This window comes from Protopterus annectens, chromosome 16.part0, assembly GCF_019279795.1.
Source record: "Protopterus annectens isolate FY-2018-M chromosome 16.part0, PAN1.0, whole genome shotgun sequence".
NCBI lineage: Eukaryota > Metazoa > Chordata > Ceratodontiformes > Protopteridae > Protopterus > Protopterus annectens.
The window spans coordinates 646,668,247-646,690,627 of NC_056750.1; the positions used below are offsets into that span (position 1 = coordinate 646,668,247).

A 22,381-nucleotide genomic window follows, 5' to 3' on the forward strand; every position below is an offset into this window, starting at 1 on the left:
AATGCAATATGTGTCAGTTCATTACAAGGGTCCAGGAGTTTGTGCATCCAACTCTGAAATATGAATTTAAACCTAATTTCTATGCCTCTTGTAATACTTGCAACGTCATCTATTTAGCAACATGTGAGAGCTGCACAGCATTCTACATAGGACTCACAAAGAGAGAATTCAGAAAAAGAATATATAACCACATATATGACATAAAGAAAAATAATGAAACCAATGCACTGGCCAAGCATATAAAGCAATATACATCACATAGTTTTAGATTCAGGATACTACAAGTAATTGAAAAAGATAGAAATGGAGGAGAGGCAGTGAACATCCTTGAACAAAGGGAACTACACTGGATTCTAAGGATGAGAGCACATTATCCACCTGGTCTAAATCAGTATGTGCCTATGAGACCGATGTTAAGATAAGATCAGTATAAAGGATAGATTGGTTTATATATGTGGGTCAATATAGATTATGTATGATGATATATAGGAAATTCCTTCTTTTGTGGTTATGGGTTATTGATATATACATACATGTTTTCTTATATGGTGTGGTTTCGAATGAATTATATTCATATTGAATATTGTAGCATCAATGATATAACAAAATTATATTTAATATTCTATACATTTGATATAGACTCATGTCCATACATACACTATAGTATCTTGGTATACAATTCCTTCTATTTTAATATACATATTTATTCACATTTATTTTTACAATATGTTTTTTATATATTTATATGCATAGATTTTTATACATTGTCACATGTTTTATTAATATGTTTTGATTGTACATATATATATATATGATATAGGACTATTGACAATGGTCTAGCCCATATGCACCTAGCACTTTAAATAATAATGGTCATTGGATATATATGGTTATTTATTTATTTATTTATATTTATATCTACATACATTTATTTGTTTACTGATTTATTCATGTATTCAATCAGTATATATATTTATTGGTCCATATAAGAGTTGATATGTACATGTCTGTCAGGGATCAATATATATCTATAAGAGTTACAATAAGAAGCTGAAGAAATGGCAGGCAGTCTGGGTTTGCCATGATATAGATCTCAGCTAAGAACGATATAGAGCACTATGCACTTTATTTCGACAATATATTAACTTCTATATATTGGTGTTTGTTTATATATATGTGGGTACATATGTATATGTATATACTTATGTGTATACATACATATGTATGTACATTTTTGTTTAACTACATATTTATTGATATTCATTGTTCTTTATACGGTTTATAGATGGGAATTAATATGTGTACATTTTTGGATATATAAATTATGTGAGAAGTAGACAGAATGGAGTGGTAGTTAATGAGGTTTCTGGCTTGGGTAAATGTTAGCTATATGGAGGAATATTTTGAGGCTTACTGATATATATGTTATAGCTAGACTATTTTATTTTTCTTTTTTCTTTTTTGTTTTTGTTCCATTTTATTTTAATGTTTATTTTATCTTTTTGCATTCTATTTAATTGAATATGATCAATGTCTTATATGTATATATAAGTATTTTATATATATTTGAATTGTATATATAACGCTGCTGAATAGAGATAAATTGCTATATTAAATTAAGTAAAGTCTCATTGTGACTTTAAGAGACAGTTAGGTTGCTTAATAGAGACAGGTGTTTTTAATAAGTAAGTTAATCATATCAATTAAAGGAATGTAATATACTATATAAACTGAGCTGCTTCAATGTATATTGAAATCTGATGAAGCGTATTACAAATACGTGAAAGCGCTCATTTCGTTGTTCTCTGCTTTATGGAATAAAGAAGTTTGCTTTATCCTGGACTAGTTTTGTTCCTGTGGAAATAGTGACTGAAGTAGCCGTTTTGTTTTGGTTCACTTGTGTTCTACATTTGCATTCTCCATATAGACAATAAGATTAATATTTTCCAAAGATTGCCAGGAATCCTTGCAAACGTAAGGGAAAACTTCAAACCTTTTTTCATATAAAAATCTAAATATTTGCCAATAAAGCATGCTTTTGCTCTTTTGCCATCAACTATCAGTCTGAAAATAGGGTTGTTTATATATTTTAGGGATCCCAAAGATGTTGGAGATGACACGATGGTCATTCCTCATATATAAATGATCATTTTCATCTATCTGACCAGGATATAACATGTCATCCAACATCAAATCTACTCTCCTATTTGCAATGTTTATTTCATTTAAAGAACTTTCCTGATATGCATCTTCCATTAATAAAATTGTCATGTTGTTATAATAATTACCATTTCCCATGATAACTACTCTGTTGCCCTTATTGGGTTTCATTACCCATATATTCCTATCCATGGAAATATCCATTAACAATTCTTTCTCAACTTGACATACATTTTCATTTTATCACTGTACTTAAAATGTAAAATTTCCCTGAAATATAAGTCACAGGCTTTTTCAAATACCCCCACCAAATTAGACATTGGATTAAAAACACTTTTTTTATTCTAACATTAGTGGTTACATTCCTAGTAATGTCATCCCTAAACCACAAGGATAAATGCAACTTGCTCGTACATCATTTCAAATCAATCAACAAATCAGTGATGTCCCCCCTCCTAACTGGTACAAATGTGAACCCTTTTGCCAATAGATCAGTGTGTGTTGTGTCACTAAATTTATTTGAATAATTAAATACCTTAAAATTGCCAACATATTGTTGACACATTCAACAAATTCTTCAATATTATTTTCCCCATTGCTAACAATTGTATCTGAAGTCACATACCTATTTAACAATTCACAATTATGTAAACTGTTAATGTCAGCATCACTTAAAACAACTTCACTGTCTTTATTTAAACTTACATTAAACATGAAAATAGCCATGTCCTTCATTTCTTCCACTGGTATTGCACATAATTCTGATTCTTGAGCCTCGCACCCTGGACTGCATAGTTCTGATCTAAACTTTAGATCCTGACATCAGAATTTGATTACAGCATGTGAAGATGACAACTCACAATACACAGAAGCTGCTAATTTCCTCTGTTTCTTATTCTTAGTTCTTTTAAGCTGTTCTAATCAGTAACAAACCTCTAACTTTACCTCTTCCCATTAATACATACAATGAGAAGTAATAATACTACAGGATAAGCTATTAATATTCATCAAAGTGTAAGCATATTATATGTTAGCAACAGCTCAGTGTAAAACATTACTATAGCTTTTGGTTTACCAATTCTTCACTTCTAAGAAAAGAAAAAAAGATGTTATTTTGAGTAGATTTCTTACATATATAATTGAGAAAAAAAGAAAGAAAAAGAAAGTTCCTTTCTGTTTTTACAGACATCGATGAACGTTGACCTACATTTTCTTCAGAATAGCTCAGGGTGCAAAGAAGCCAGCATTCTGACACAAATGATATGTTCTTTTGTTCTCAAGCTTTGAGCATACTTGCTTCATAAATCACCTGTGAAAGAAATGTGGAATGAAGAAAACAAAATCACCAACACTTTAACATGTCTAACTATCATATTATTAGATCTGACATTCAGTTAGCCTAGAAATGCGCATACTAAGAAGAACACACAAAATACAATTCTTAATGTAAACATTCTTAACGTTACCAGTTCAATTGCTTATAATTTACGGACATTCTCTTACAGGAAGTATTTGTTTAACCTTTCAAAATACACTAATACGTTTAGTTAAATGAAATTTATTAAGTCTTTCATTGTAAGTATAGTAAAACAGTAAAACTAACCATTTATATTCCTCACAATGAAAATAATTTAGCTTAAAATATATAAATATATACTTATATATGTTTTGAAGCTTAAAGTCCAATACAAACCTTTTACTTGGAGAAAATATTCTGTCTCAGAAAATAAAAGTCCTGCAATCAGGGAACAAAAGTCATTTGTTTTTAAGCTTTTTAAATTTTAGAAAAAGTTTATCAGGAATTCAGCTTATTCTGTCTCTTCAGGGATATAGTGTTCCACTCCATTTCTTCAGTATTATTAAAAATGTTATTGCTGTTAACAAAAGTGGATGCATCCTCCGTGTTTTATATTTTGGTTTCTTCAAAGAGAAAGAATTTGATCTTTGCAGGAAACACCAGAGTGGCTTTACTATTTTCTTTTTAAGTTCCTTGATCAGTGGTAAACAGGAGTTTGTTTTACTCATTACTTTACTAGAATAATCATTGTCAAATCTGACTACATGTTCATCTATTTTAATAGGTGGACTGGGCCATGTTGTTTTTAATATTTGATTTTTTTCTAGGTGTTGAGTTTTTCTTCTGCTCTCAGGGATCTATATGCTGTTTCAATTCCAAAAGATAAAGTTTCAGGTAGATTTAATGTTTTGTGTTGTTAAGAAGTATATTAAAGTCTAGCGTTTATTTCAGTCTATGTTCTAAATCATCAACTTTCTCTACTAGTCAGTTATTTTATTTTAAATTAAATTCAGTCTGAGACTCGCCATCACTTATTTTTCCTTCATGCTCATTTCAATCTTCTTCCATAATGCTGGTTTGTGCACTTTGTTGTTTGAAAATAATTTCTAAATGCTCCATCTTCTTTTTGGTCCTTCTTAGACAAACTGGATATCATACTAGAAAGTTTCAAAGTATTATATCCTGTATACTAGATGATATTGACTGAATGTCTTTTTAACACAAGAGGGTGGCCACAGTGGTGCAGCGGTTAGCATTGCCACCTCACAGCAAGCGGTTCTCTGGTTCAATCCTCAGCTGGGGTGCCTTCTGTGCGGAGTCTGCATGTCCTCCCTGTAGTCGTGTGGGTTTCCTCTGGGTGCTCCGGTTTCCTCCCACATCCCAAAGACATGCTGTAGGTGGATTGGACACTCTAAATTGGCCCTAAGTGCGAGTGTGTGTGTGCCTTCTGTGGAAGGTTGGGCGCCAGGCTGGCAACTCGACACTGTAAAACTCCACTACCAATCATGAGCGGACAGGTGATCCACTGTGGTGACCCCTAACTGGGAAAAGCCAAAAGAAGAAGTCTTTTTAACACAAGAATCCTGAGTACCATTTCTTGAGTGACTCATGTTGAAGTCTACTCTCTCTTAACTGGGCAGCTGAAATTTTGACAGAAAAATTACGGCATTTGAAGAATTTGAAATTATAAATATTTTTTCTGATTATTAATGTATAAAATTAGCTAACAAGTATCTCCAATTTTTATTTTTATTTTGAATATATTTTCTGTCAGAGAAAAGTTTTCAGTCACAGAGCTTTCACCATTTATCGCTCTCAGTTAACCATCTTGGCCACACCCCCTATGTTTTTAACCTTTTAAATGTTTAAGCACCAAGGTCTTATCTTTCTTTGTGCTGACACTCTTAGAGAACTAATCCATCATTTTGTTTTATTTGGTTTTGCTGAACTGCAAACATCTACAACCAGATGTGTTGTAATCCACTGCAAGCAAAACAAAAGCATTATTTCCTAGTTAAAACTAGCTGAATGCCAGTTTGTGCTATGTGTGGAGAACATCCAGGACATAATTAGAATGCAAACACATGGAAGAACTGTTCCTAACACAATGTACTGGTCACTAGCATAACAGTAATGATGTAGTTCCCAATCATTCCCCCCAAACTCCTCAGTAGCTCACCATTGTTATGCAGTGAGACAGTTGCAGGAACCCTCTGCTTGCATGTGTTATCTGTGTATGATATTTCTTCTCTTTTGCTAAGCAAAACATCAGTAGTACAAAGAAGTAACACTGCTTAGAAGAGAGACCAGTGTGAAAATAATTCACTTGGTCAAACAAAACAATGAAAGGTCAGAATCAAAGGGTATAGGTGGGGACACATCAGGGAAACAAGAAACATAGAGCATAGTGATTGACATGGCAATGGACTCAAGTGATAGGTCCACCATTTTGGTAAAACTATCAATAAAAAAACACGTTATAGGAGGCAGACAACACTTAAGCTCTGCAAAATACATGGGAAGAGCAACAGAATTCCACTTCCCCTTTTCCAAAATCAACTCAGCAGCAGAGGAACTTGGGGAGAAAGGAGAGGCATGTACAGTGGGACAAGAGGTGGTGGTTGCAGCCACAAAGGGATTGCCTGAACTATATGATTCATACAACTTCAAAGCCATTCCTTGCAGGATGGAGGTTTACGTATAAATGGTGTCCATAATACCTTTCAAATGCCCCAGATCTTGCAAAATTTCTCTAATTTTGCTTCTTTTTTGTGTTTACTAAATGTAGAGTTTGTTGTTTTATGGCAAAGTATGGTTACTGCAGTTCTAAATATTGAAGGGAAATAGAATTTCAGACTTTTTATCCTTCCAAAAATGCATCAAGTACAAAAACTGTTATTCTAGGAATTTTCTATAAAGATATGAATAATGTTTAAGAAAAATGCTGCCCCTGAGCTGTTTGTCCTTTCTGTCTCTTTTTATGCATTATCCCCTATTCTTCACCTAAGAGGATGAGTACTGAGGTGACTATGGTGTCCACAAGAATGATATGCAATAATAAAAGATCCGTTAAACAAACATTCTTTGTACTTACCCCATATCTTGACATGGCTCCAATAAAAGGGTGCCTTTTCAGCCAAATCACTGTACACTTGTTTTTTTATTTTTTTGTTTGTTTGTTTGTTTTTATGGGGAGGCATCTGAGCAGAATATGTTTAATAACCAAAGCACGTTCCCTGGGATTCATAAAGGTTTCCACTAAGTGTGCTGCATTCCAGAACATCTGTACCACATTGCTTGTGCTGCCTATTCACTCAGAAAGGCTTGTCTCTTATCTCCTTTGGTAAACGAAGATAGCTAGTTTAATAAATCACTGAACAATATGATAGTGCTAGAAATCATATTCATACTACTCATTGTTCAGAAAATGCAAACTGATATAACATTTGTGGTTCTAATAACTATTTTAGGATCTTGACTAACAGAATCTATCCCAAGTGTGGGACTTTGTCCACCTTTTTCTTTTAGATCCATTCCATTTTCAATGCAAGTAATTGCAGCAGAGGGGGAGATAAGAGACCTTATAAGCAAGGATGATAGATAGCCACTAATGAGTTGTTCCTCTGCATAGATGTAAATTATACATTCTTTTCATCTGACCAATTATCCAACTTGTGCTGGCAAATTAGCATGGGTGGAGGAAATCTCTTTGAATCTCAGGGTTGGAGGGGAAGAGTTTTAAAATGCAATGAATGAATGAATGTCTGGAAGGTTTTATACATAATCATGTGAGGAAGTGATAAAACTCATATACAAGAAAACAGAAAAAGTGAACCAAAAGTGAACCAAAAAAAAAAGAAATTAAAAGTGGAACAGATGCCCCATCAAACAAGGTCAGTCCCTGCCTACTTTCAATTGCAACTTAGAGCTATGCATGAGAAACAGAATATTTACCCCAGGACTTCCCCATGTACTACTGATGGACAGAGGTACTTCCTAAATGCTTTATCTCATGCATGGTTCCCCTCAAATCATTTGCGGTATGATCCCAGTTATTCCTATTAGAGGTAATATTTAATTATTGACCATGGGCTAGATAAGGCCAACTTATAACCAAATAGGATAGGTTATTTCTAGCATAGACGGGGAAATTGGCTAGGCTTAAAATGGCCTGCAAGGGCAGCTAGACTATCACTTACCTATGAACCTATAAAAGAGCAGTAGTAAGAACTGGAGGCTAATTAAATTAAGTAATGAAGATTATAGCATTTTTATGAAAGTTCTGCAAAATATGTTTGGTAAAGTGATATATGATATGATGTATGGAAATGTGTATAGTATAGTAGGAAATGGCATAAGAGATGTTAATTTTAGTAAAAGAGGAGATAGCATAATAAGATTGAAAAATTAATATAAGTTGCTTGCATGTGATGTTGCAAAAACATTTCATAGTATAGGTCCTGACACAGAGTGGCAAATATTAGCAAGTTATACAATAAGTAGTAAAATAATAAGAGATTTACAGTCAGTATATGAAAAGACACAGTACAAAGTATATTTATTTATTTATTTGTCTTTGTTTACCGGGAAAGTCTGACTGGTAATATCCATTTTCAGCAGAGGCCCAGGGAGAAAAGCTCCACTTGCATATATTCCAAAATAATAAGTACCAGTTAAACACAGTGTAGTTACATTTCTATTTATATCTATACACAAACTTTAGTTAAATTTATGCATTCTAAGATTTTACAGAAGCGGAAGTTACTAAAGAGAAAGCTGACATGCAACTTGGTGGATTGTACAGGCAGCAGTTATATATAAAAATGGTTCTGTCATTTCAATGAGAGGTTGATAGTATTCTGTTTATGGAGAGTATTTGGAGAGTATTGTGCAGTGTACACAAAGTCTTAACTTTATGATGAACGTATGCATGACCAGGATTGGTTAAGATTTTGTTTAAGCAGTGGTTTAAAACTACTGAGTTTGTCAGAGAGTTTTATTTGTGTGGGGATACTATTCCGGAGCTTACCAACATATTAGGAGTAGAGCGAATCTTCTGCAACATTATTTGACTTATTTATAAGTAATAACACTTTGTTACTAGAATGTAGGCTCCTTGCTGGACAGTAGGGCAGTAATAAGTTGTGTAGTGCAGAGTATTTTTCTGGATAATGAATGAGCTTGTGTGCTATAGCTAGTTGTGAATATGTCAGGTAGTTGTGCAGTTCAAGCCAATTTCATTGCTTTAAGCTATGAGAATGGCAGGTCCTATAAGGCAGATTGGTGGCAAATGTAGCTGTTTTATTATAGCAGGAGGCAAGTTTCTTTTCTTTGAGTTTTGCTTAAATTTGTTAGGATATAAGTGGTGTATAAGAGAGCTGGCAATAAGAAGGTGGTGGAGTTTTTATTGCAGTATCTGTAAGCAATCCATTGATCCTATAAAGGGAGTCTAGTTTCTGGTATGTGCAGTATATGCTGGTCATATTTCAGATTGTCATCTATTGTAATGCCTAGAAGTTTACTGTGAGTTATACTTTCAATGACAGTATTATTTGCTGACTTTATGGTAAAAGATCCCTTTTGATTTTGACAACTTGAGGTAAAATCATTAACTTAGTTTTCTTGATTTCAGGTAAAATAAGGAGTTAAACAAGGGTACCCAATAACTGAGTTGTATTTAGTATGGTGATGAATGCAGTGAGAGGAAATTGTCAAGAAGATTTAAGAAAGGCTTAGTGGAAAATAAAAGAGGTGATAGTTTGCATCTATGTATGTCTTATGCAGATGATTTTACAGTCATAAAACAGAGTATGGTTGAAGGAAGTGATACTGAATATAGATGATAAGTTAAAATAAATGTGTGGTACTAAAAAAAGGGAAAAAAAAGTATTTGGGAATATAATGAAACAGATGTGTTGTATTTTGTTTACATGTAACCAGTGTACTAGAAATAACATTTGGTAAGCAATATGTAGTAAAAGACACTGAGAAGAAATACTGGAATTAATCAAAACATTGTGATATGGAAAGCATTTCAGAAGTCATATAAGTAAAAAGTATAATTGATACATTCTTATGTACTGAGGAAACCAAGATATGTAAGGAGTGTGCACACATTTCTGGCAGGTAGAGAAAACAAATTACTAGAGATAATATTTAGGATTATATATGGTTACAGGCTAAATATAAACAGTGGTATTGCATTGTGCCAGGAAGGAAGGAGAGTTAAGATTAATAAATCCTGTTTAATACTTGACATCTTTACATATATTTTGAGTTTTGAAGTAGCTGCAAAAAGTATTGTGGGAATTGTGATGTCAGAAAATATAAAAGGACGACATAGAATTAAAAATGGGAAAAAAAGAGGAATGTGTGCATATGCAAATAAAATAAAATTATGGGAATAGATATGGAATTAAGAAATTTTAAAAGGAAAGAATGTTATGAAAAGGTTATGAAGCAAAATTATTATGTTAAATCATGGGAAGGTTTGAAGGAATAAAAGATTGGAAAGATTTAAGAAAGTCTAGGATAAGTAAGACTCTTATGAAATAACTTTGAAGAGACAAATGAAATATAAGCAACAAGATGGAAGGTTATATAGTGTATGCAAAGTTAAATCTATTAAACATGTTTTGACATAAAAATTATAAATGATTTGACAGAAATTTAAGAGCAGTACCAGCATATATATTTTAGTAGACCAGATATGAATATGATATTGCATAGAATCTATATAAATATGCTTAGAAGTATATTAGAAATTATGGATCAGATATTGGTAAAGTTATGGCATATATGAAAATGCAGATATGAAGAAATGCCATATAATAAGATGTCATAATTGTGAAGTTAAAGAGAATAAATAAATGCTTGTGACAGAATGGATAAGAGGATAAAGAACATGTTGTAGAATGTTATGTGAGAAATATAAAAGCATTTTAATCATTTTGTTAATGATAATTGATTTGTTAATGCTGAAAGCATGTGCATATAATACATGTAAAAAGGGAAACATAAATAAAGCTCGACTACTTTTTTACCATTAATACCAACTCAAGATGGGACCTTGGTTAAATGTCTCATCCAGAGGACATATTTGAATAAATAAATCATATGTTCTATTACAAGGCTAAAAAACAAGGGAAAAAAGGCAACTTTGCCTTGTACCACAACTTAATTTTATTCTTTGGGATGGCAATGCCCTTGTTCTAATTATAGCAATTATATTCAAATGCTTATTTATAATTTGCAGAAATATAATGGGAAGGTATACTTTTTATAAAACTACAGAAAGAAAAGGCAAATGTAGCTTATCAAAAAATCTTTCAGTACTAAAACTGTAAGATGAATTTCTACACTTAGCCAGTTAAATGCCACTCAAGATTCTGGTTCACAATCTCTATAGTTTGTTTATTTGGGGGAAAACATATGGATTTGAATCAGTGATGGTAACAATACACTTTTAATTATATTTGTACATAACGTTGACAAGACTGTACAGTATGAGAGTAATAATAAAATAGGTAAATAATTGCTCACATAATGAGAGGGTTGTTAGGAAAAAATAGAAAAGTACAGTTTTGTACCTACCATAAATGTAGATGTCCAATAGACATGTAACTGCAGTCATAACATATGGGTTGTCCTGCCTCAGGCAGCCCTCAGTCGGCCGAATTCCAAAGCCTGGGTCCGGCATCGGCTGGTGTCGCCTCCTCTCCAACGTCAGAATGGCTGGAGTATAAAGGCATCGGCCGACGCCATCTTCTTCAGTGTTTTTTGCCCCAGATGCCAGGTGCCCTCCTAGGAAGGCTAAATTTGGTGAATGGATAAACAATTCCAGACATGCACAACAGTAATAAACAGATACACCATAGGAGGTACCCCCAGCTAATAGGAATAGGGGTAGTAGACCCATAAAGAAGGTTGCAGAGGGGTAGGAGGGTGGGAAAATCCGACTGCAGTTGCATATCTATCGGACATCTACATTTATGGTAGGTACAAAACTGTACTATGTCCTTCAAGAATGCAACTGCAGTCATAACATATGGGTTGAATACCATAGCCAATCTGGGGGTGGTTGGAACTAAGAAAGTGATGGTGTAGCTAAAATGCCCTGCAGGACTGCCGAAGCAAAGCCTGCTCGGGATCTGGAGTATAAAGGCAGGTTGTAGTGCTTGGTAATGTATGCATGGAGCTCCATGTAGCAGCCTCTAGAATGTCCTTTGTAGCCACTCCTCTTAGGAAAGCTGTGGATGTGGCTATAGCTCTGGTAGAGTGTGGCCTAATATTGGCTGGCACACCTTTTCCATGAAAAGAATAGCAGAATCTGATGCAGTGTCCAATCCATTTGGAAATTGTTTGTTTGGAGATTGCTTTTCCTTGTACTCCAGCAGCATAGGCTACAAACAGTTGGTCAGACTTTCTGGTGGCCTTAGTTCTGTCCAAGTAGTAGCGTAGTTGTCTGTGTATGTCCAAAGTATGCAGCAGTGCTTCCCCCTGTTTTGAGGATTGGGGAACAAAGTAGGCAGGTGAATGGCTTGATTTAGAGACACCCTGGAAATTACTTTTGGCATGAATGAAGGATTGGTTCTTAGAGACTCTGTCCTGATGAAAAATGAGAAAAGGAGGTACTGCCATGAGTGCCTGTATCTCCGAGACTCTTCTTGCTGATGTGATAGCCAATAGGAAAACCGTTTTCCATGAGAGAAATTGCATTTCTGAAGTTGCTGCTGGTTCAAAGGGAGGAAGAGTTAATTTTTCCAAGACGAAATTGAGGTCCCATGCAGGTACTGGTGGTTTCCTGGGGGGTTTGATATTCTTTATCCCTCTTAGGAACTGTCTTAGCAAAGGATGTGAAAACACAGGTGGATCACAATTGTATTTTGCTGAGATTGCTGAGGCATGAATCTTTATGGAAGAATATGAGAGACCAGTATGAAACATTTCTGCCAAGTATTCCAATATCTGAGGTATACTCAAGACTGTTGTATCCTGACCCCTGTTAGCATTCCAGATGATGAATCTCTTCCACTTGGCTGAATAGGTTTTTCTGGTGGAAGGTCTGCGTGCTTCCAGTAAGATCTCTTGAACTTTTTTGGAAAGAGAGATATCAGAAGGAGTTATGGTAACCTCCAGGCTGTCAGATGCAATGTTTTCAGGTTTTGATGAACAGTCCTGTAATTGTGCTGTGTTAGAAGCAGAGGCCATAGGGGCAGAGGCAACGGCTTGGTCCGAGTTATGCTCAACAGCAATGGGTACCAATGCTGCCTTGGCCAGTCTGGCGCTATCAAAATGCCTGTTGGTTGTTCTGCTTTGATCTTCAGTATCACCTTGGTCAGCAGTGGTAGAGGGGGGAATGCATAAATTGTTAGGGAATTCCAGCTGAAGGAGAGAGCATCCGTTTTCCAGGCTAGAGGATGGTGGGTCCTTGTACAGAACTTTTCCAGGTGATGATTCATGTGAGAAGCAAAGAGATCTATGTCCGGTCTTCCCCATGTCCTTGTTATTTGTGAGAAAATGTGAGGATGCAGCATCCATTCGTGTGGATCCAAGAAATTCCTGCTCAGCTTGTCCGCCAGAACATTGTCCTTGCCTGGCACAAACTGGGATTGCAAATGTATCATCAGACTTAGGGATTTTTCCCAGAGAATCATTGTTAGTCTGCAGAGGGGATAAGAATGAGTGCCTCCCTGCTTGTTTATATACCACATCACAGTGGTGTTGTCTGTCCTTATTAGCAAATGTCCTTGTTGAAGTGATTTTTTGAAATTCTCGATTGCATGTATCACTGCCAACATCTCTTTTTGGTTTATGTGCAGATGCCTTTCCCTTGGTGTCCATTGACCTTGAATGCATCTGCCTTCCATGTGCGCCCCCCAGCCATGGTCTGAGGCATCTGTTGTAATCATTTGACCTGCTTGAGGTTTGTTGAAAGACATGCCTTTGTTTAACTGACTTGCTTGAGCCCACCACAAAAATTCTCTTTGCAGACATGGAATGAGTGGGATTACGTCCTCTAGGCTTTGGCTGTGTTGGGACCATAAGCTTTTTAAGTACCATTGCAGTTTTCTCATATGAAGTCTTGCCAAAGGTATCAGAAGAATGCAAGATGCTATGAACCCCAGGGCCTGCAGGATTTTCCTTGCAGTCAGCTGGGAGAGCTTTGCTGTTGTTTTTCCTCTGTGAGATAAGCCATTTGTGTTTTTGTGTCCAGCTTGGCTCCTAGGAAAATAATTTGTTGGGATGGCAGAAGTCTTGATTTCTGAATATTGACTGTGTATCCCAAGGCCTGTAGTACTTGAATGACATAGTCCAAGTTTGCAATCAAGGTTTGTTTGTTGTCTGCTTGTATGAGGCAGTCGTCCAGGTAGGGGTATATTTGAATCCCCTGGAGTCTGCAGTGTGCCACTACTGATGCCAGGCATTTCGTGAACACTCTGGGCACAGTAGATAAGCCAAACGGCAATGCTGAGAATTGATAATGCTCTGTCCCTGCAAGAAATCTGAGGTATCTTCTGCAGCTTTGTCTGATTGAGACATGCAGGTATGCCTCCTTGAGGTCCAGAGTGACCAGCCAAGACCCCTTGCCCAGCATGGGAAGGAGTTGCTGCAACATCAGCATTTTGAACTTTGGCACAATGCGATAAGTATTTAGAGTAGACAAGTCCAGTATAGGCCTCCATTTGTTTTCCTTTCTTGAAACAAGGAACAGTCTTGAATAAAATCCCTGGCCTTGTTCCTGTGGAGGAACCTTTTCTATTGCATTTATGTTTAACAGCTTTGAAACTTGAATGAGTGCCTCTGCCCTTTGATGATGTTGCAGGTTTGGCATGCCTTGTCTTATTGGTAAAGTATGGAAGTGGAATCTGTAACCTTTGTTTATTAAATCCAGAATCCAGTTGTCCTTGGTTAAGATATGCCAGTTTTTTGAGAATAAGGATAATTTTCCACCCAAGGGTGCTTCTCTTTGAGCCTTTGTAGGCGGTATGAAAGTCAAGTTATTGTGGTTGTACTTGTGGTGCAGCTGGGCTGCCTGTGCCACTTCTTTGATTTGATGGTTGCCACTGGCGGCCCCTGTAGGAGCCTCGGTACTGCCCTCTACCTCGGCCACGCCTGTTTTTTCCCCTTTGAAACTTGTCAGTGTCTGGAAAGGATCAATTCTTTGAAGGCCAATTCCTGCTGAATCTGGGAGGCTGAACCTGGAGGAAATCTTTGACTGTCTGTACTGATTTAGCTTTTTCCTCAATAGACTTCAGCACATCTTGTGCATTAGCACCAAAAAGCTTCTGTTTTTCTAAAGGTGCATCAAGTAACTTTACTTTAACATGGTCTGGCAGTGGCTGTTCTTTTAACCAAGCATTTCTACGTATAACAGCCCCAGTCATAGCCGCCCTACATGAAGCCTCCAATGCATCATAACCACACTGAAGAAAATGATTGTTAACCTGCTGAGTGTTATGTACTAGATCCTGAAATGCCTTAAAATCAGTAGACTCAGGGGAGGCTAGCTTTTTCTGTAAGTCATCCAGTAAAAAATCCTGGTACTGAAACATATGAAAAAGGCAGTTAAGTGACCTCATAGCCAGGGTGGTGGAGGTATAAACTTTTTTACCCCATCTCTCCAGGGATCTAGCTTCCTTATCTGCTGGCAGTGGATTCTTGGCAGTGGAAGTAGCCACTCCCTTGGGGCCCTGTGAAATTGTTTCTAGATCCACAGAATGGGCCTTAAAGAGATGCTTGTGTGTGTCAGGGACCCTATAATATCTGTCAGGCTTGACAGGAGCAGGAGGGAGAGAATCAGGGTTAGCACTGGAGTCGGAGAAAACATCATCCAGGACATCCATAACTGGAGGGATAGCTAAATGCCTGTGCTGGGGAAGCTTGAGGAAGGTACGTAGCCTTTTCCTGGAGTCAGAGAATTCCTGGCCCTGCCATTTAAAATGCTCCCTCATGGAGTGTAGGACTTCACCGAATGAAAAATCCTCTGGAGGAGAGGCAGAGGGAATTGATTCCTCAGCATCAGAGTCCTATAGGCTTGGAAGGATTCTTCTTGGGTATCAGAATGCTCAGAATCCCCAGAGGCTTCATCTGAAGAGAGGTTGTCGGCCTGCTCACTTCTGGGCCTTTTCTCTGCAGGCGGCTGAGAACCTCTGTCTGGATGAGGCTGAGACCCCCTAATAAGAGAAATTAGATCTGCAGCAAGAGATATGATCTGTTTATCAGAAGAGGGGGCCTGAGCAGTAGGTTTAGGATGGGCCTTGGCCTGGCTGGCGGCCTTAGCGCGTGCAAAGGCCTTGATGGACATGGATACAGGAGGCCTAGCTGCCCCACATGCTGGTGTAACCTTATCCACAGGAATGGTGTCGGGTAGATCCAGAACCTCGGTTTCTGGAGGAAAGTCAACATCCGGCACCGGAGTGGACTCCGAGACCGAAGGACGAGTTACCACTGTGTCATCGGCCTGGAGCAGTTGGATTACCGCTTCCGAATGGACCGAAGCACTCGTGGAGGGTTTAGGAGGAGTATCGGTGGATGACGCGGGCCGAGGATGTCGGTCCCGGTCCTTACGTTTTTTGGAAGATTGAGTTGTCGGTTGATCCGATGGCATGATATAAGCAAAAGAATCACCGAAAAAGTCTTCGGCAAATTCTGCCCGGCGCCTGAGAGTGCGCTTATTAAAGCAAGCACAGGCAGCACAGGCCGAGACGTCGTGGTCTGGGCCCAGGCAAGGCAGGCAAAAAGAATGGAAGTCCTTATGAGGTATTTGTTTACCACAAGACAAACAATTATTAACTTTCTCAATTTGTTCTGACATCGGCTGAGGCAAGAAAAAATGTTCCCCAACGGGGTACTTAGCTTTTAGATGACTTCGGTACTGAAAACACAGGAGATGACCGACTGGCACTTGCGAACTGCTTCTGCTTCGGGTACCGCGGCAAGAAAGACTGAAGGAGATGGCGTCGGCTGATGCCTTTATACTTCAGCCGTTCTGACGTCGGAGAGGAGGCGACACCAGCCGACGCCGGACCCAGACTTTGGAATTCGGCCGACCGAGGGCTGCCTGAGGTAGGACAACCCATATGTTATGACTGCAGTTGCATTCTTGAAGGACATCCATGGTTTGCTTCCAAGACAAAGGGACAAAATACTTTTATCTATAAAAGGTTTACAACAGGCTTTTCCTTAATAACTCCTTTTGCATCAGTAGAAAAAGGACTTATATTCTTGAACAGGCAGGCCATCAGTGCCACAAGCTTTCCCCACACTTTATAGTAGCAACGCTGTAATTAATTTCAGTTAATGTGATAGGATGCAATAGGTGACGTTTCTACTCCAGAGTATGTTAAAAAAATAAAACACTTTTATACCGTCTATAACACTCGGTGAGTTTCTACATATAAGTTGAACACTACCATAGAAAATATCTAACATTTCTTCAGTCAAACATTTTTTCACTTGTTAAATCATTAAAGAGGAAGGAGCATAATCATTTTATATTTTCATTTTATTCAGTTTTCTAATAGTTGACATTTTTAGTTTGCTGTCATTAAATATGATTTTGGATTAGAAAGTTAAGATTTATCTTACAATAATTTCACAAAAAGATTTATAATCATCTGGTTTCTCTATTTTTTTTTGCACTCTAAACACAATTATTTAGTATTTTACAGGTAGAAATCCTGACTTTTCTGTTTTAATTTAGAGTTACTCACCATTAACACTTTGTAAACCACCTGTCCTGATGATGTTCCTAACAGAAACAAGCTGAACAGAATAGACTGATCTCCACTATCCCCAGCAGGAGTCCACAGTTCATCATGCAGGATCTCCAGGCATTGTCAATCCAGCCACCATGCCCTTTGCATGTATCATTTTTTGTTCCGGAGACTGTTTCACTTACATGTGTTGTTCAGTGAAATTCCTTTGAAGTATACTTCAATAAAATATGCGTCCAGAAAATAAATTAGACTCTCTGTATAGATAGATAGACAGATAGATAGATATAGATATATATGGTCAACTGATAAACAGTCCCCGGGAGTCACAAAGCCAATATTTCCAAGCAGGAACAGTGTAGGAGCTCCTGCAGGGAAAATGGCTGCCGAGCAATTCAGGATAGTGTTGTTTTCACATGCATGAGCAGTCCAACACTATTCTAGCAAGGAAAACCAGCAAATATGCAAATCACCTCATTTTCTGGTGAAAAACATGCAAATGGGGTGATTTTGTGATTCATCAATCTGCACCTACTCCATGTAAGAACAGTGTCATTGCAGAAATGTATTCAGCTAGTAACCGAATGCATTTCTGCATCTGACAAAAATGAGGCATGACAGCTCGTATAAAAGCATGTATTATGTTTAATACACATGCCAATAGCCAAATATAAGGCCACTGGCATTAAAAACAGTTTATTTATTTATTTTTTTGGCTGATCTTGGCCGTTTAAGCTTAGGTCAGCGGCGCGCAAATGGGATCATGCTGAAAATAAATAAAAATAAAAAAAATGAGAAAAGGCGATTTTAAGTTAATTTTGCATTTTGCCATTATAGTCAATGGCATGCAGAAAGTAAACAATACGAGGGAGCACTGGAAGAGAAGAAAGGGTCTATGTTAGTGCAGTAACTAACAACCTACACATTGGGGTATGCAAATGAGGGAAGTTATACTGAATCACAAATTTCTTCAAAGTATCAGCTTGTACCTAACCGTATAAGTGCAGCAACACAAGAGTGCAAGTGTGAGAGCTGAATGACTTCATAAGGGGATGTGTCATGCTTGCTGTAAGCTCATTGGAGCTCTGTGGCCCATGTTTGCCCTTAGCTAAGCACAGCTAAGGATGGGAGTGTGTCAGACCTGCCTGAGCACTGTGTACATAACCTAAACTGGTGTGCGCGCCACACACCGGGTTTTAAACATAAACAAAAAAAAAAGCGAGAGAAAATGGCAGCACTGTTGACATTCGAGCACTAAATATGTGAAGCATGCCTCGGGGCTTAAATAGGGAGGAACTGGGAAGGGGAAACAGCAGTAGGAAGGCAATCAAGCAGAACTAGCATAGCTGGCAGGTGGAATGCATCAGAATCAGCCAAATACACAAGCAGCAGCCCAGCACACTACTATAAACTATTCAAACACCTTTCAGACTGGATGTAGGGGAAACAGCAGTAGGAAGGTAATCCAGGAGAACTAGCATAGCTGGCAGGTGGAATGTATCAGAATCAACCAATTAGACATGCAGCAACCCAGCACACTACTATAAACTATGCAAACACCTTTCAGACTGGATGTAGGGGAAACAGCAGTGGGAAGGTAATCCAGGAGAACTAGCATAGCTGGCAGGTGGAATGTATCAGAATCAACCAATTAGGCATGCAGCAACCCAGCACACTACTATAAACTATTCAAACACCTTTCAGACTGGATGTAGGGGAAACAGCAGTATAAAGGTAATCCAGGAGAACTAGCATAGCTGGCAGGTGGAATGTATCAGAATCAACCAATTAGACATGCAGCAACCCAGCACACTACTATAAACTATGCAAACACCTTTCAGACTGGATGTAGGGGAAACAGCAGTGGGAAGGTAATCCAGGAGAACTAGCATAGCTGGCAGGTGGAATGTATCAGAATCAACCAATTAGACATGCAGCAACCCAGCACACTACTATAAACTATTCAAACACCTTTCAGACTGGATGTAGGGGAAACAGCAGTATAAAGGTAATCCAGGAGAACTAGCATAGCTGGCAGGTGGAATGTATCAGAATCAACCAATTAGACATGCAGCAGCCCAGCACACTACTATAAACTATGCAAACACCTTTCAGACTGGATGTAGGGGAAACAGCAGTAGGAAGGTAATCCAGGAGAACTAGCATAGCTGGCAGGTGGAATGTATCAGAATCAACCAATTAGACATGCAGCAACCCAGCACACTACTATAAACTATTCAAACACATTTCAGACTGGATGTAGGGGAAACAGCAGTATAAAGGTAATCCAGGAGAACTAGCATAGCTGGCAGGTGGAATGTATCAGAATCAACCAATTAGACATGCAGCAACCCAGCACACTACTATAAACTATGCAAACACCTTTCAGACTGGATGTAGGGGAAACAGCAGTAGGAAGGTAATCCAGGAGAACTAGCATAGTGGCAGGTGGAATGTATCAGAATCAACCAATTATACATGCAGCAGCCCAGCACACTACTATAAACTATGCAAACACCTTTCAGACTGGATGTAGGGGAGACAGCAGTATAAAGGTAATCCAGGAGAACTAGCATAGCTGGCAGGTGGAATGTATCAGAATCAACCAATTAGACATGCAGCAACCCAGCACACTACTATAAACTATGCAAACACATTTCAGACTGATTTTCCCCACAGACTCTACACCACCGGTATATACAGATGGGGGATTGTTAACTGTCAAAATTAACTAAAAATGTTAGAGGCTGCTGCTTTACTCCATCAATATGTGCTAGATACTGATGGTGGTGAGGAGGAGAATGCTGACAACTGACCCACAGTGAGGAGGAGGAGAAGAGTGTACAGACCCAGGGTAACCTACCAAGGCCTACATGAGCTGGAGATAGTGAAGTGCTATAGGGTGGACAGGGACACTCTACAACAAATCATTGAGCTGTGCCGGCCATGCCTCAGACATAGAACTAATAGATGGGAAACCATCCCAGTGGATACTAAGGTTATGTCTAGGCTTAAGAATACTAGCAACAGGTACCTTCCAAACCAACTGGGGATATCATGGGGGTCTCACAGGCATCAGTATCCATGGTACTCCACCAGTTCCTGGATGCCATGACACCACATGCCAGTGAGCACATTTATTTCCCCATCACCCGTGAGGCATTGTCCAGAAGTCTCTTCCACCATATAGCAGAATACCCTGAGGTAGTTGATGGTATAGACTGCACGCACATCAAAGCACAACCCGGTGTGCGGGGTAGGGTCTACATAAGACGCAAGGGCTTCCCCTCCATCAAATGCCAGGTCATGTGCATTGCCCATGGCATTATCATGAATGTGTGTGCTGACAGCCCTGGAAGCTATTACGACTCCCACATCTGGCATTGCTCACATCTATATCAAGCGTTTGTCACTGAGGACATCCCATATGGCCATTGAGTGGGAGATGCTGACTATGCACTGCAGCCGTGGCTGATGACACCCATCGGAAATGCATACACACCCGAACAAGAACACCATAATGAGGCACACACACAAACCAGGATCATTGTAGTCTGTGTGTTTGGGATGCTCAAGTCATGGTTCCACTGCCTCGACATATCCAGTGGAGCCTTGCAGTACTCTCCAGCTACATGTACACAAATTTTCATAGTATGTGCTATGCTACACAATATGATCCTGCGGAAACAGCTGCAGCAGGAACATCACAGGGCAGTGCCACACAGCCCCCCACCATTGCCAAGGCCAGCACAGGTACAGAGAGACTCGGAGGAGGAACATCCTGAGCCTGCCCCTGTATGCAGAAGGAGGCATGCCCAGTATTCCCAGGCCTTGGCAAAGAGGCAATCCATAGCACACACACTGACACTGTAGGGACCCAGGGATTGATACCTCTCTCCGACTCGCACATACAGTAAAAGGGATGCCAAACAAGACACTACCTGTGCTTTACCATGTATAAGGAATGTACTATGTGCATCTGACATAGCCCTCCAACATGGTCAGCCCTCCAACACTGTCCTCAGTACTGGCCCAGCAACAAGGTAAGTCACTGTTTCTATCAATTACTGACTGGAGTAATATGTTCTCATAGTTGTATGTATGATATGGATGCAAGCATATAAGGGAACTGGGTGGCTGAATGGGAAAGCAGTAGACAGCTATATGGGACAGCAGGAAATTCACAACAAATACTGGTGTCAACATACTAGGCAGCAATACAGAAGGTGACAACCCCCACCACAGTACATGTGATGGCCCAAATAGATGTTGGTGTCAATAGGTCACACACATGGATGTCATTGAGGGTCACATACCCACGACCAGTCTCACCTAGCAGGATAGGTGTATATGACCATAAAGAAAGGCCAGGCTAAGGCCCCCAAACGATGGCAATGGTGAACAGCTCCCCACAAGACCTACACAGACATACTACAACAGGTCTGGCAGTTGCATTCGAGTTCTGAAGGGTAAGAAGTCTGAAACTGAAATTTATGCCATTAAGATATAACATGTGTGCTCTACTGATATGCCTCCTTTCTACATGGTAGGTCACAATACAATATGAAATGGAAGCCAAAAGAGTAACCGAAACACCGGTACAGTCATTCCAAATGTTTAAAGTCTGCAGGTGTGCACCCCCCACAATCCCAGATAGAAATGCAGTAACAGATGGCATGCAGCACTCTCAAATGGCCTACTGTCCTCTGGCAGAGGCCCATGCCTCACCCATAGTGCCATTGTACTGAATATCAGGGGGTCCCAACTAACAACCTAACACAGTAAACAGAAAACAAATGCAAGGCCATGTTGACAAATGCCAGTAGCATGCCTCCCCATGTCCTACTGCAAGGACTGTGGACCAGGCCATAAATACTACTGGGATAAAGGCCCAACTATAGGGATACCTCTGAGATATTGCTTAAATAATGTTAGGAAGAGGAGAGAATAACAGAGGGTGTGTGTAGAAGCATGGCTGTCATGGAGAGTGTGAAGTCTGAAACTCTAATGTCCACCCATACTACTCCCTGACTACAAACCCATGAATAAATAGCCACAAAACTTCTTGTAAACCACAAAGTGAAGGTAAACTGACCAAATATATGAGTCCTGCCTCTGGATAACCTGGCTGTATCTGTACAGCTGAGAGGTATGGTCCCAGCAGTTTATGGCCATTCCATGCAGTTGAGAAAAGCACAAGGAGGGA

General features: G+C 38.8%; 1 protein-coding gene across 2 annotated transcripts in view; it reads right to left on the reverse strand.

The window, feature by feature from the left end:
• Positions 1-748: 748 nt before the first annotated feature.
• The window catches only part of LOC122790726 (endonuclease domain-containing 1 protein-like), a 138,086-nt gene continuing 116,453 nt past the window's right edge, over positions 749-22,381 (reverse strand). For both annotated transcript variants that reach the window (XM_044058302.1, XM_044058303.1), the window contains exon 3: positions 749-3,469. In XM_044058302.1, coding sequence (XP_043914237.1) covers positions 3,437-3,469 — 33 coding nt within the window. In that variant the 3' untranslated portion in view covers positions 749-3,436. The remainder of the gene's footprint in view (positions 3,470-22,381) is intronic.